Source organism: Mercenaria mercenaria, unplaced genomic scaffold, assembly GCF_021730395.1.
Source record: "Mercenaria mercenaria strain notata unplaced genomic scaffold, MADL_Memer_1 contig_2803, whole genome shotgun sequence".
Classification (NCBI taxonomy): domain Eukaryota; kingdom Metazoa; phylum Mollusca; class Bivalvia; order Venerida; family Veneridae; genus Mercenaria; species Mercenaria mercenaria.
In genome coordinates, this window is record NW_026460884.1 from 16,251 (window position 1) to 31,356 (window position 15,106).

At 33.1% G+C, this 15,106-nt stretch overlaps 1 protein-coding gene across 1 annotated transcript in view; it reads left to right on the plus strand.

Moving 5' to 3' along the window:
* The first annotated feature begins 4,382 nt into the window (after positions 1-4,382).
* LOC128552438 (uncharacterized) overlaps positions 4,383-15,106 on the plus strand; it is a 32,305-nt gene continuing 21,581 nt past the window's right edge. Inside the window, exon 1 of the mRNA XM_053533477.1 lies at positions 4,383-4,497. Within this exon, the coding sequence (XP_053389452.1) occupies positions 4,383-4,497 (115 nt within the window). The remainder of the gene's footprint in view (positions 4,498-15,106) is intronic.

Here is a 15,106-nt window from a genome sequence, read left to right on the forward strand (position 1 = left end):
CACCAATTTCAAAATGAAATATTATCAACATTGAAATTTACACTTTTTTATATTCATAGATGCTATAGCAATCAAAGACAGAACATTTTTATATATGAAACTTTTAATCAAAACATTGTATTATAACATATTGTATATCTTTTTCTTCCGATGGGGAGGTGTTTTGTACGTGTCATTCTTTAATATGCTTCATTTTATAATTTCTATATTGATGACGCATTAATAACTGTCAAGCATGAGATATAAAAATATCTGTAAAAAGAATCCTCGGAAGCTAAGAATGCAACCAAGCAGAATTATAGCAGGCTCAGTGTGATTCAATCTGTTCTTGAGAGGTAATGAAATGTGCAACACCTCTTATGCCCCGTAGCACCGGCTTAAGCAGAACTCTATTACATATTATTTGAATGGACTTCATGATCCCAAAGAAAATATAACAACACTGATGTCAGGTTTTGGTCCGAGAGCTCACGGACTTTTATTGCAACAATTGAGGCCAAGAGAAGTTTATACATTTTTAGAAACAATATTTCATATCCTCTATGAAAACCAATTTCTTAAGTGTCAAAGCCGTGTCTATCTACAGTAAACCTCACTTATAAGGAACTCGGATATAAGGAGCACTCGGTTATAAGGAACAGTTTTCAATTCCCCAATTTTATTCCTTCTTTATTCAATGTAAAAATCCTCGGTTATAGGGAACTTGGTTATAAGGAACACTCGGTTATAAGGAACACTTTTTCTAGTCCCAAAGTACGAAAATCAATGGAAAACCCCTCGGTTATAGCGAACAGACGTAAAGAATGAAAATTATTGAAAACCTGAAATAAACAGAAAAATCGCTGATGACGTCAGAGCAACGTTGGACCTTTCACGTGTTTTCATGTACATGCATAAACACAATTATTTCATTTCTATGTTCTTTAGTTTGTTAATTCACGGATACGACAAAAAACTGTTATATCATCATTTCCATTTACTAAGTAGTAGGAGCTACATATATGATGTATTTCAACAGTAAACGAAAATCAGTCACGGTTACGGTCACATTCACCAAACCTTGACTTTTAATATTGGTCACTTTTAGTAGTGGCGGTGGAAATATCCTAAATACATGTGCTAATTACGCGTGATTAACAATGGCAAACAGTCCAGTTTACCAAATTTCTAATTGTAGAAAAATATAGCAGGTGCTAAAATGGACAATAGCAAAACTATAGGTATAATTTACACTTTAATGTTCGGCGCAGTTGCCCAGTGTGTGCACAATAAAAAATTGAACATTTATTCTATATTAGTATTGATGCCTCTTCACATAACATGCAGTCGAAGAAGGTAAGGGGAGTAACTGCAACATGTCTTATAGTCATAATGTAGCGCTCTTTGAAAAAGAAGATAGAAATTACCGACAAAAATAAACAAAATTACAGTCATTCTTACAGACGTACATATTGGTTTAGTTATAGTTTAACACCGTGTTTCAACACTATTTCAGTCATATACTATGATGCAGGCATTCTTACTTACCATCTCTGCCGGAAAGGACCGGTACTAGATTGGCAACTTTCTAACATAAAGATTCATGTTCGGCCCAGAGTGTGAACACAGCCCTCTTCAAACGTCAGTCAAATAGTGTTCACTATACAAATTGTGTTCTTTATACTTACCTCGGTTACAAGGAACTAGTCCGCTATACGGATATAAGGAACCTCGGTTATAAGGTACAATTTTTAGAGGTCCAAAGCTGTTCCTTATAAGCGAGGTTTACTGTATATTTTGTTCACTTATGTTTGTGAAAGGGGAGGTAAAATTCACTTGTAAAATGTTAGGGGGTAGGGTAAAGTTTACGTCTACAAGTTTTTTCATTGCTTAATTACAGTAACAATTGGATTGTCAGTAAATGTATATATGTCAAACAATGACAGCAATAAGAATTCATCAAAATGGAATGAACGGCAGACTTGATATTCAAGGTCAAAGGTCAAATTCATGTGAAAATCACAAAATTTGGCATATTTGAAACTTATTTTCATTCTTAGAAAATAGTTTGTTATCATAAGCCACTCATCTTTACCTATGTAATGTGTATATACAAGCAAAAATCAGAAGTACAAATACTATTGCAAAAAGGCAAGGTCAGCCCTGATAATTTAAGGTCAAAGTTCATTTCAATGCGAAAATGTGAAAACTGTTACCTTTACTTTTTCTAACCTGTTTAATATGTCTTCACATTATTAGTCGCTGAAGTTAATTCATTTTAATGTTTGAATGTCAGGCAAAGTCAGCAGTGCAAATGTAACGACAAAACCAAAAACGGTTAAGCTAATATCAAAGGTCAAAGGTCAAATTTGTGTAAAAAAAATGCACAAATAGCTTCCTTTTTTAAAAATAACAGATACCCTTCTCATTAATAGTAATTACTCGTGAATTAGTGTAATGTATTTATGTCCCACAATGTCAGTTATGAAATATAATCTGGAATGAGTCAATATCAAATGTGATATTAAGGGTCAAAAGTCAATTTAAGTCAAGGAATGAAACAAATAGCTCTTTGCCTTTTCTTTGTTGATAATACCTTGTCGATACTAGTCAGTGATATCTGTTCATTTTAATATATACATGTTAGAAAATGTCTGGTATGCACATACAATTTCGAAATAATCAAGGGCAACCATAATAACAAAGGTCAAAGGTCAAAAGAGTGAGTAAAATTTTGCAATAATATCACCTGTTTTTGATAATTATTATTGTTTAAAAGTATTTGTTTTGTCATGTTAGCAACAGATCGTTGTTCATTTTACTGTATATTTGTCAGACGATGTCATGAAAGAGAAAATAAGTCAAGGTCAGTCCTGGTTTAAAGGTCAGGGGTCATATTTGAATAAAAGATCAAAGAAGTGGTAATCTTACTCATTACTATCTTCAAATATAGCTTGTTGTTATAATTCACTGTTAGCAAGGCGTTTTAATGGATACATGTCAAGCAAGTGCAGACATATAGGTCTTAAGTTAAAGCCAAACCTGTCATCAAAGGTCAAGGGTCAAAATAAGCAAAAAACAGCATTTTTACAATGATTGTTCTTTATTGTTTTAGGGTATTTTTGTCAAAACTAGTAACCGATCATTATTCGTTTAAAGGTATATATAACAGATGATATCTTAATAATGGAAAATTAGTCAAGGTCTAACGTGACATTAAAGGTCAAAGGTGAGGTTTTTCAAGGAGCTCACAGTATAAAAAAAACTGGCTGGAACAAGTTGAGGAGCAAATGGAAAAATCCTACGGCAAGCCTACACAGACACCGTTCGGCCAATTACAGAGTACGAATCCACCTCATGGGTAACCGCTTCCTAAACCAGTAAAGATAAACAGGACAGGTTCAAAATTCAGGCCTGAAGATAATTCTCTGACCAATGAAAATAACTGTAAATAAAAGAAATGGAAAAGAGAGTCAACCTTGAGCCATTAGAGACAAGACGAGAATACAAAAGCCTTTGTTGAGGCAGAGAAGGCAAAGAGACTACCATCACATCCACTCCACTCAAAATTCGAGAGCAGAACCAAAAAAACGGACTTAAACGACAGTCTCAATCATATCGTCAAAGAACTACAAAAAGAGAAAGCAGCAGCAATGGATGCAGAAGCAGAGCCTCTTGTACCCGATCAAGGGGTTCCAAGACATTGTGCTTCGAAGATCTGATTGGAGGTGCCAGGAGTAGAAGAAATGGGAAAACAGCATCAGGCTCACCAACAATCTCTAACACAAGAAATGATCAATGGCCGCTATCTAGCACACTCTTGGATCCAAGCATATACCAATTGGTCAGTGCAAAAGCAGTTCAGAATGCTGGGAGTGGTGCCTACATCAAATTTCCAGACAGCTCCACACTCACTCTCTCTTATCCAGTCGGCAAGAGATGTTCCAACTTCAGAGCCGAGATGCAAACCCTCATATCGGCCACACTTAAACTGTATGAGCGGGGAGAAAAGGGACAGAATATGGTTTTCCTAACAGACTCCAAGTCAACTCTTCAGGCTCTCTCAGCAGGTCCATCGGACATCTTAACGAGACAGCTGCTACAACATCGATCTCCTGTCTGAGAGCATAAATGTAGAATTTCAGTGCATTCCTATATATGTGGGCATAGCCAGGCATCAAGCTGCAGACAAACTTGCAAAGGAAGCAACCAAGCAAATACAGCCCCGACCTCCAACTTCATACAGAGATGCTCAGACACTACAGAAGAACAGCTTTGCTTCAGACCGGAAGAACATAAATGGATTCTACCTGCCCAACCAAGACAGTCCACAAAAGCTATCCAGGCACATCCAAACAACTATCCTTCATGTGCGCACTTGACACTGTGGCCTGAGAAAACATATGAAGAAGCTGGGTGCTGCAGGTACAGCTAAATTTCAGTGCGGATTAGAGGAACAAACAAACACCATTCCACATCCTGCAGAGCTGTTCCTATTTCGAAGAAGCACACCAGAAAGTTTGGCAGACAGACATCTCATTTGAGACCAAGCTGTGGGGAGATGACAGTGACCTGCAGAATACGGTACATTTCATTGCCGCATCTAACCTTAAAATATAAACCGGCCATAAGAAGATGAAACACAGTAGTTAAGTAAGTAAAGGTTAACATTAAAATGAATTAACATCAAGTTATAACGGCAAGATATCTTTTAAACAAAGAAATAAGATAAGAGTGCTAACTTATAAATTTTTACCCAAAAATGACTTTTAGCCATTAACATCAGGGCTGATCTATGGACTCATGTCTGATGATATCTTCATGACAAAACCTTTATAAACAATGAAAAGTTAAGTATAAAAGCATTTTGCGATCTTTCACACAATGTTGACCCCTAACCTTTGATCTAAGCTTTACCAATCACTGTTTTTGAGATTAGATCTGCATTGCTGACATTGCCTAACAATTATACATAAGGAAAAATATTTTCAATGAAAGAAATGACATGTCAAGTCTTAACGAAGAAAAAAATAAATATGCTATTTTTTAAATTTTCTACATGAAAATGACCTTTGACATTTGATATCAGGTTTCACCTTTACCCGTTTTTCATTATCATTTCAAAAGTGATATTGTCTGTTTTAGATATTTCAAAATGAATAATGATCAGTTTTACTAGTGACAAAAATACCCTAAAAGAATAAAGAAAAATAATTGCAAAAATGATGCTTTTTGCAAAAGTGCAAAAGTTTTTACACAAATTTGACCTTTGACCTTAAATAATTAAAGAATAGGTTTGCTTCTGACATATTGGGATAAGACCTACATTGTTGACCTTGCTAAACATGTATACATTAAAGTAAATTAGTAACAATGAATAATAACAACAAGCTATTTTTTTAACAAAGTAATGGGTAAGTATGCTGCATTTTGTGCTTTTTATACAAAAATTACCCCTAACCTTCATTACAGGGTTGACTTTGACATATTTTCTCTCCGATTACATCGCCTGACATATATACAGAAAAATGAACAACGATCAATTACTAAAAGTAGAAAACAAATACAAAACAAAATAATTATTACAAACAGGTATTACTATTGCAACATTTTACACACTTTTTTGACCATTTACCTTTGATATAATGGTTGACCTTGAATGTTTTGAAATTGTATGTGCATACCAGACATTGCCTAACATTTACACATTAAATTGAATTGATATCATTGACAAATATCGACAAGATGTTATCAACGAAGAGAAAAGGTAAAGAGCTATCTTTTCATTCTTTTACTTCAAAATGACCTTTGACCTTTAACATCACATTTGAATTTGACTCATTCAAGTTTTAAGACCTAAATTGCTGCCCTTGCTTGACATGTATAAATTGAAATAAATTGCTAACAGTAAATTGTAACAAGAAGCCATTTTTAAAATTAGTAATGTGTAAGATTACTACTACTTTGATCTTTTATGCCCCCTGACCATTAAACCAGGTTTGACCTTGAATTTTTTTCTCTTTCATGGCATCGTCTGACAAATATACAGTAAAATGAACAACGATCTGTTGCTAACATTATAAAACAAATACTTTTAAACAATAATAATTATCAAAAACAGGTGATATTATTGCAACATTTTACTCACTCTTTTGACCTATGACCTTTGATATTATGGTTGACCGTGAATGTTTCGAAATTGTATGTGCATACCAGACATTTTCTAACATTTATATATTAAAATGAACAGATGTCATAGACTAATATCGACAAGGTATTATCAACAAAGAAAAGGCAAAGAGCTTTTTCCAGCCTTGACTTAAAATGACATTTAACCCTTTATATCACATTTGAACTTGACTCATTCCAGACTATATTTTATTACTGACATTGCGGGACATATATACATTAAACTAATTCATGAGTAATTACTATTAATGAAAAAGGTATCTGTTATTTTTCAAAAAGGAAGCTATTTATGCATTTTTTTTCACACAAATTTGACCTTTGACCTCTGATATTAGCTTAACCGTTTGCTGTTTTGTCGTTACTTTGCCTGACATTCAAACATTAAAATGAATTAACTTCAGCGGCTATTAATGTGAAGACATATTAAACAGGTTAGAAAAAGTAAAGGTAACAGTTTTCACATTTTCGCATTGAAATGAACTTTGACCTTAAATTATCAGGACTGACCTTGACTTTTTGCAATAATATTTGTATTTCTGATTTTTTCTGATATATACACATTACATAGGTAAAGATGAGTGACTTATGATAACAAACTATTTTCTAAGAATAAAAATTAATTTCAAATATGCCAAATTTTGTGATTTTCACATGAATTTGACCTTTGACCTTGAATATCAAGTTTGCCCTTCATTCCATTTTGATGAATTCCTTTTTGCTGCCATTGTTTGACATATATACATTTACTGACAATCAAATTGTTTCTGTAATTAAAAAGTGAAAAAAACTGGTAGACATAAACTTTACCCTACCCCCTAATATTTTACAAGTGAATTTTACCTCCCCTTTCACAAACGTAAGTGAACAAAATATAGATAGGCACGGCTTTGACACTTAAGAAATGGGTTTTCATGGAGGATATGAAATATTGTTTCCAGAAATGTATAAACTTCTTTTGGCCTCAATTGTTGCAATTAATGTCCGTGAGCTCTTGGACCATTTGTATGTACCAACATCTCTTGTGTTTCGTTATAAGTAAGTTTAGCTTTATATCCGGCATAAATACCGTTGCATAGAAATACAGCCAAACCTTTTTATATTTTAGATATCTGAATTTTTTTCATGTAGGAAAACTCACAAATCCAAAACGTATACTCATAAATCTGCCAAACAGAAATATTAACAGTTAAATAATTCCAATGTTAAAAAATCAAACAATACACTGGATATTGATTCTAATGGAAAACCATTGATGTGGGAACCAAGTTTGTTTTTCACTACAAACTCACTTCAACGTTATATTGAAAATCTACAAGTATTTTATTTTACCAAAAAACTCATTTCAGAACTAAATATGCAAATTTGCATTAACCAGTGAAATATCAGCATCCATTTTTAGCAACGCTTCAACCCTAAACAAGTGTTACTTCATAATTTCCAGTTAAGCCTTAATGCAATAAAAATATTTGGAAAATAGAGCCTGCATTCAACTTTTTGTCAGCATAAAACCTTTTAATTCTTGAAAGGTGTTGACTGGAAACCTTTGTTATGAATAAATCATTTTGCACTTAATCAGCAACAATTATTTTGACAATTTGAAACATGTCGTCTCACGAAATTCTTGATAAGATAAGTTACAGCTGTTATTTAAACTATTAATCAAGGAAAACTTTCTGTAATGTTAATTTCATAAATTTCAGTGATACGTAATAATGTAACATTAAAATGTAAATGCACAAAAATTGACAGCATAACACTTCCTCTCTCTTCAAATTTAATTTCATTCCTATAAAAATGGAAGGAGTGAACATTTACATTTTGTTGTTGTTTTTAGGTGTTCATCTAGTGGGAGCTCATATCAATTTAATAAAAATTCTACAGTTGACACCACATTATAACAAACATATTTAGTATTTTAAAAGGAATACAAGATAGCAGATATATTACAAACATTTAAACATATAAATATCAAGGATATTCCTTTATACCAAAATATTTCAAGCATCATAAACCAGTACCATATACTGAAATAATTTACAAATAAAGTTGAAATGTTGCCAAGTGTCGTTTCTATAACTTAATATGTGATTTAACGAATTATATTGTATCATCCCAATGTAGGTTTTACTAAATATTGCTGTAGTTTTTTTTTTTCACTGACTGTTGTTCTGAAAAATTGCAATATCACAGTTCCTTATTTTCCCTTATTACTTCTTCATCATGCAAATGTACCCCATGGTTTACCTAAGTGTTGTTGATTCCGATCTCCTTTCTGCTGATAATTGTTATCCCAATGAGACTCCTTTTTTGTGCTACAAGGTCTTGATTAGATTGTTTTTATGTTGAACAATTTTTGGGTGAGAGAATGGATGTCACTTTCTTTCCTTTGTTTTTAAGTGAGTAAGCTGTGCTATGTAAACTTTTAATATCTCGAGTACAGATCCTTTCAGCTGAAACACTCAGTTTATGAAGTTCCTCCAGTTCAATACGTCTTTCGCATGGTACATTTTCTGATTCTGATTTTAGAAATCGTCGATGCCCCATTTACTCAGTTTCCTCTAATTTTGCTTCAAGTTATTCTTTAGATTTAAAGAGGTTCACTTGAGTAGTTTGCTGTTCTGTTTAAAACTAATATTTTTCTTCTCGCTGCACTTGGTTTTCTTCTTAAAATTTCAGTAAGTCTTCTGCTATTAAACTGATTGTTTCACCTTGCTCATCAATTTCTTCACATTTTGATTTCTGTGGGTTCAATGCATTTGTTAGCTCATCTTGAAGTGCTGTATTTGTTCTCTGAAGTTTTATTATCTGTTTTGTTTTGACTTTCAAAATGGTAATTTCTGATTTGAGGTGACCCCTCTGTACATAAGCTGATGAAGGTATTAATAGTCCAGTCAGTAGAATGGCAAACTACACCGAAGGTCTTCTTCCGTATGAAATTAGACATTCTTTCTATGTTACGCAGTCTTTTACTGTTAGATTTCCCTTGCTCAGAGTTTCAATCTGACAACACGTGTAAATTGACCAACTTTGAAACATTAGCTGCATCTAGCACTGGCTACATAACAATATCCTTCAATCTGTATGTTTCCACAGTTGGAACACTTTGATTTTTCAAGTTGTATGTCCATTCTTATGTGGCGGAAGAATTCTATAATTAGGTCTTAGGTCGGGGAATGATGATTTCTCAGTGATAGATCACTCACCTAAGGCTGTAAGAGTCCATGTCTATCGTTATACGCGGCTTCTGTCACCACTTTTCATACACGGATATCCGATATAAGTACGGTTGCATAGAAATAGAACTTACATTGTTAATATTTAAGATGTATGCATTGCATTTTTATGTGAGAAATATCATAAGTCAATAACGTCCAAACATTAGAGAGTCAAACAGAGATGATAACAATTTAATAATTTTATGTTGGTAAGCCGAATAAATACTTTAAACATTGGCTATTGATTCTAATAGAAAACCATTGATGCGAACACAAAGTTTGAATTTCTCTAAAACTCAATACGGACATTTTTTACCAATGAAATCATATGATAATAATTATTATTATATATTTTATTTTTTAAATATAAATTATTATATATAATAATAACTAAATATGCAAATTTGCATTAACCAATGAAATACTAGCATCATTTTTAACAACATTAGCTTTCAAGGATAACAAGTGTTACTTCATAATTTCCTGTTAAGCCTTAATACAATGAAAATGTTTAGACAATATATCCTGCATCAACCTTTTATCAGCATAAAAATAATTCTTTAAGAGACTGATCTCCAGATCTTTGTTAAAAATGATTTTTCTTTCAAATTGAAGTTTGGTCATATTATGAAAATTTGAATATGTGTTGTTGTTTCTAAACTATTATTAAAAAGCCAAATCAAGAGAGAAAAAAAGATCACCGCGTCAGGAATTGAATTCTTACCACAGCGGCAATAAAGAATTTTACCGCCGTCGTTACCAGTACCGCTATGGAATACTTTGTGTCTAAACCTACCTAATTATAGATATATATAATAGAGGCAGTTTACCTCGAGTAAAGCGTTGTAAACGATTTTCGATTTTCATGAACTAGTTTTCATGTGTTTCAGTAACATATAGTCTGTCAGTAATTAAGTTTCAAAGCATTTTTTAAGAAATATTGCATTAGATTCCATATATCTAAAAATAGTTGAATGATCTGGAGGTCAGTGCCTTTAACAAGTGTTGATTGAAAACCTTTGTTATGGAGAAACCTTTTTGTTCTTATTCAACAACAATATCTTCTACTATACTTACCCATATTCTAAAATTTGAAAAATGTCATCACAATAATTTTAACGCGATTTTGACTGATATATGAAATATAAAAATGGTTAGTTGTATTTCTATGCATCAATATTCATGCCGGATATCCGTGCATAAAACTAAACTAACCTATAACCTTGAATTTGAAAAATGTTATCACGTTAGTTTCTATGCGATTATGACATAAAACGGCGACTTTCCTTGAGAAATCCTTGCGTCGTTAGGGGGTGCTGTCAAAAGGAAATGTGGGCTCTGAGTGATTTTCTTTTTCGCCAAACGACAGACGGGAGATGTTAGTACATACAAACCTGATATCAAACTTATATCTCATACTTTGAAAATTTCGTAGGAAACCCGCGAATAACCTTAAATTGCATTTAAGGCCATACTAAATACAGTTATGATTATGTGGGAAATTTCGAATAAATACTTACTGGTTTAAATTTGATTAAGACGGACTGGACTATCCTTGCATTTTACTGAACTTTACGGCTAGTTAACATTCTTAAGTTATTTTGATTTTTTGTTTTTGTCCCTGGCTCGCGGATTTTTTAAAGTCCGCGCTTTCCCGCAATTGGACCCTAACGGGGACACTTTTATGAACCGCGGGGATGCGCGTTTTTCCCGGCATCACCGTAATATATTTTATAGCTTCCACCGCGACCAAAAACAATAAATTGATTTCGGTGTATTGCGAAGACATATCGCTGCGCATCGCGGTGAAGTGCCGGTGGTTCGCGGTGAATTGCAGTGGATCGCATTATTTGTCGTACCATTTATGATATGTGGCAGCCATATGTCACGGGGCTACTTGTTTATTGCGGGTTCTTGTACATATGAGATGGGCGCTGTAAATATATATAATAATATATTTGGACAATGTAATTTTATTGTTCATACAACAACAATAATGGCGAATGACATAACAAAGGGTTCATTACACATATGTCAACCATGTTCAATAAATGTCATCAGATGTACTTTAAAACAATATATCAGTTACATTTAAAAGCCTTAGTTATTTAGAACACATATCTATGTAACTAACAATATGTATTAGGACATCAGAACATACCTGTAAATATATATAATAATATATTTGGACATTGATATTTATTGTTCATACAACAACAATAATGGCGAATGACATAACAAAGGGTTCATGGGAAGGGCAAAGGGAGATAATTAGTATAACTATTAGTGTAAGTGATACGACCTACGATAGTAGTGTTACGACTTACGAATTGACTAATGACTACTACTGACTGCTAACTACGTGGCAACAAATAAATTCTAATACGATACGTTCCTGAAAGTATAAAATAGGTAAATAATGGTATTGAGACATGTTTCATGTGTTAAAATTATTTGCGTCCTATGACACATATGTAAAAAGTAAATATCTGCATATAGTGAAAACTTATTATTTTTTCAGTATCATAATAATAAAATAATGAGAAAATGTCATAACCGTGTAATTGATTTTTTTATTTATAATTTATATAAAAATCTTACAAAAGAATGGTTAAATGTTTTATGATAAAAGTACAATCATGCACAGCTATTGAAAAGAATGGTTAAATGTTTTATGATAAAAGTACAATCATGCACAGCTATTGAAATATAACACAACAGGATAATCCTATTATTGAGTTTCACCTGTACAAGTAATGTCAAAACTGATGATAGTAATTATGAATGAATAGGGAAGATAAACCGCATATATATCAAAGAACCTCTCATAGATTTATGATATGTACGCAAGAAAATCTGAAGTTTCTTTATGTGCGAGGTACTCCTTTCATAACATGTAAGCTACATGTACATGCAGATGTTTTACCCTTCGCAGTGACGAGATATTTCAATGTTGTTTTAACGCGTGTCGATAGGTAAGGGATTAATTGACAACTCTTGCCGATATATGATCACGTTTAAGAAAAATGATACACGTGGTATGAAATGCACAGTTTTATAGTATATTTGTTAAACATTTGAAGTATGTTTTTTTTAAATTATCATCAACAATAATGACTATAACACGCTATATATTTTTATTAACTGGATATCATGTATTACCAGTGTAAAGATTTAATTGGTGTTCAAATTTAGCTTGATATAATATATTGGTTAATTAATATAAATACGAAACTATTAAACGGTAAGTCTAGATACACTATTGAATAACTGTTATTAATTCGTAATGTGTGATTTGTTTAATTGTAGCTAAAAGATTAACACCGCTCTTCATATTTATATGAAAATAAATAAAAGTATAAAATTATACTACTTTCATATACCAAGTATAATTGTAGCAAATCAATGTAAAAGAAATAGACTAGATTTGAAATAACGGCGCCGCTTTATTTTAATTCCTATTTAAGTCTACATAATCGTGATTAAAGTAAAATTATCATTTTAAATATTATTGCATTTAAGTTATTAAAAGTGTATTTGATAAACGTAAAATTTTATAAAGATACATTAATTAATTTTTAAGATATTTGCAATAAACGCGGTTGCAAATAGTTCGTACTATCATTCGTAAAGTGTATAAAGATGCGCCTTAGCAAACCTTACCTGGATTTCGCGGTGACTGCCGGTGATTCGCCGCGATCCATCGCAATTCAGCGCGACCTCATCGCGAGTCGCCTTGGGCACTTTATCTATTATAGATCGCAGGGTTTTACAAAATCATCGCGATTTAACACAGTCTTCAGTAATGATTCACTGTGAAAAATCATCGCGATTTTCTACTCAGGATAAATATTTGTGCCGGTGGTAACGCGTAAAAAACAAAATCCGCGAGCCAGGGACTGTAAGTTAGGCATTACAGTAAACAATGAGTCATTAAATCAAATATAAAAAAGTTATAAAATGACCATAATCGAGAATGACATGTACATAACAATGTTTTGTTTACAGTTCACTAACACCAGCAATAAAATGGACAATGAAATGTATTGTAACTGAAAATCACAAAACACAAAATCTCATTTATACAGGTTATGATCTGGTTCTATTCAGAAACACAGAAAACTGATTTATTTTCTAAACACAAACTCAATTTAACTTGGTATTATCTCCCATATAGAGACAGAGGTATTGTTCTGCTTTTTCCTTTTCTTATGGCTATGTTCACATACATAAAACTATGTCAAGAATAGAAAAGGCAATAAAACACTAAAATTACTCTCGGAAAAAATATCTACAGCTGGAACTATAATAATCTAGCTTGTTTCGAATTCACTGCCAACGATGTGGCAGCCGTTTTGTTTTAATCAAATTTCGCATCAGTATGCTTCTTACCCGTCGATTCGTGACGCTTGTTTTGAAAAATCGCGCATGCGCAACAAAAACGGAACATACATGCATACAATTTGTGCATTTAATAATAAAATCTAATGCCTACAACTTTATAAACTTCGAAGTTTTACATGTAATGTTTTTCATATGCAATGCATACCTTTTACACAGCAACCCTGACCGTCTTGATCATTTGGACGCTCACTCATCGATTCGTGAATTCTATTTTAGGCTATGACGTCATGGAGTACAGATGCGCACCAAAATTTTGCACCGCCCGAACGTTAGTTTGGTTTCATTCCAGTCCACTGTGCTCAATATACGTTGCAGGATAACAAATTTGTCTAGCATTATAAGATGACTTCCAATACGACTATCAGAACTTTTGATACTTTTTAAAACATCAAATTACAAAATATCAAGGGAATTAACAATGAAATGTAGAAGGGTTAGCGACTGACACGTCACCCACCCAAAACTACTTTCAGAAACAAATGTAGAGAATGTAGATAAACTTCAATGACAATTAAACTTGAAACATATGGAAAAAGAGAAAGACCTTGTGTAACCTTAAGTAACAAAAACGTTAAACATTGTAGACTTGAGTTCATTGTGTGCAATGTGGACATAGAAAGGTGCTGTGTGTCTTACAACTCTTGTTGATGTACAGATGCAAGGTGTACCCAATGCATGCAGTTGTCACATTGCGCCCAGTTGACAATTTTTAATGTGGGTAGGTCTCATGAATTGCCGGTGGTGAGTTTTTCTTACAAACACAGCAGACGTCACTTTCGTTGTTTCTTCATCATCAAAGTCTGTATCAGAATCAACAGTGACTGGTTTGGTTCTGTTAATGTTAATTCACTTGTTGATGGCTTTGGATGTCAAGTGGCATTGTCTTCTGTGTTGCTTTAGCTTGTTTATGGTTTATGTTTTTTGTCGTATTCTTCAAGTTCTCCATGTATTTGTCTCCGGTGATAGCTGTGCCAGCTGCATTAGGTTTCTGTACCTTTTTCTTGCCACATATGCAGTGGAACACATTTCCGTTGCTGGCGTTCTTCCTTTATGCGGAGGAATTCACCAACAGCATCCTTTCCAGCTTTCATTGCCTTTACCTTTTCTATGGGCTTATCTTCCTGAAACTTTCGCACGGATAAGCTTTCTGGTGAAATGACCTCCTTACAAAGTGGGTAAATACTGTTTTGCGAAATCCAGCTTGAATATTCAAAGGTGTCATGGGCTTTAGTATGCTCTGCAGGCGATTGAACAATTTTCATATTTGGTGATTTTTGTTTTTTTACTAAATGTTGATGCATATATGAGGAACACTCTGA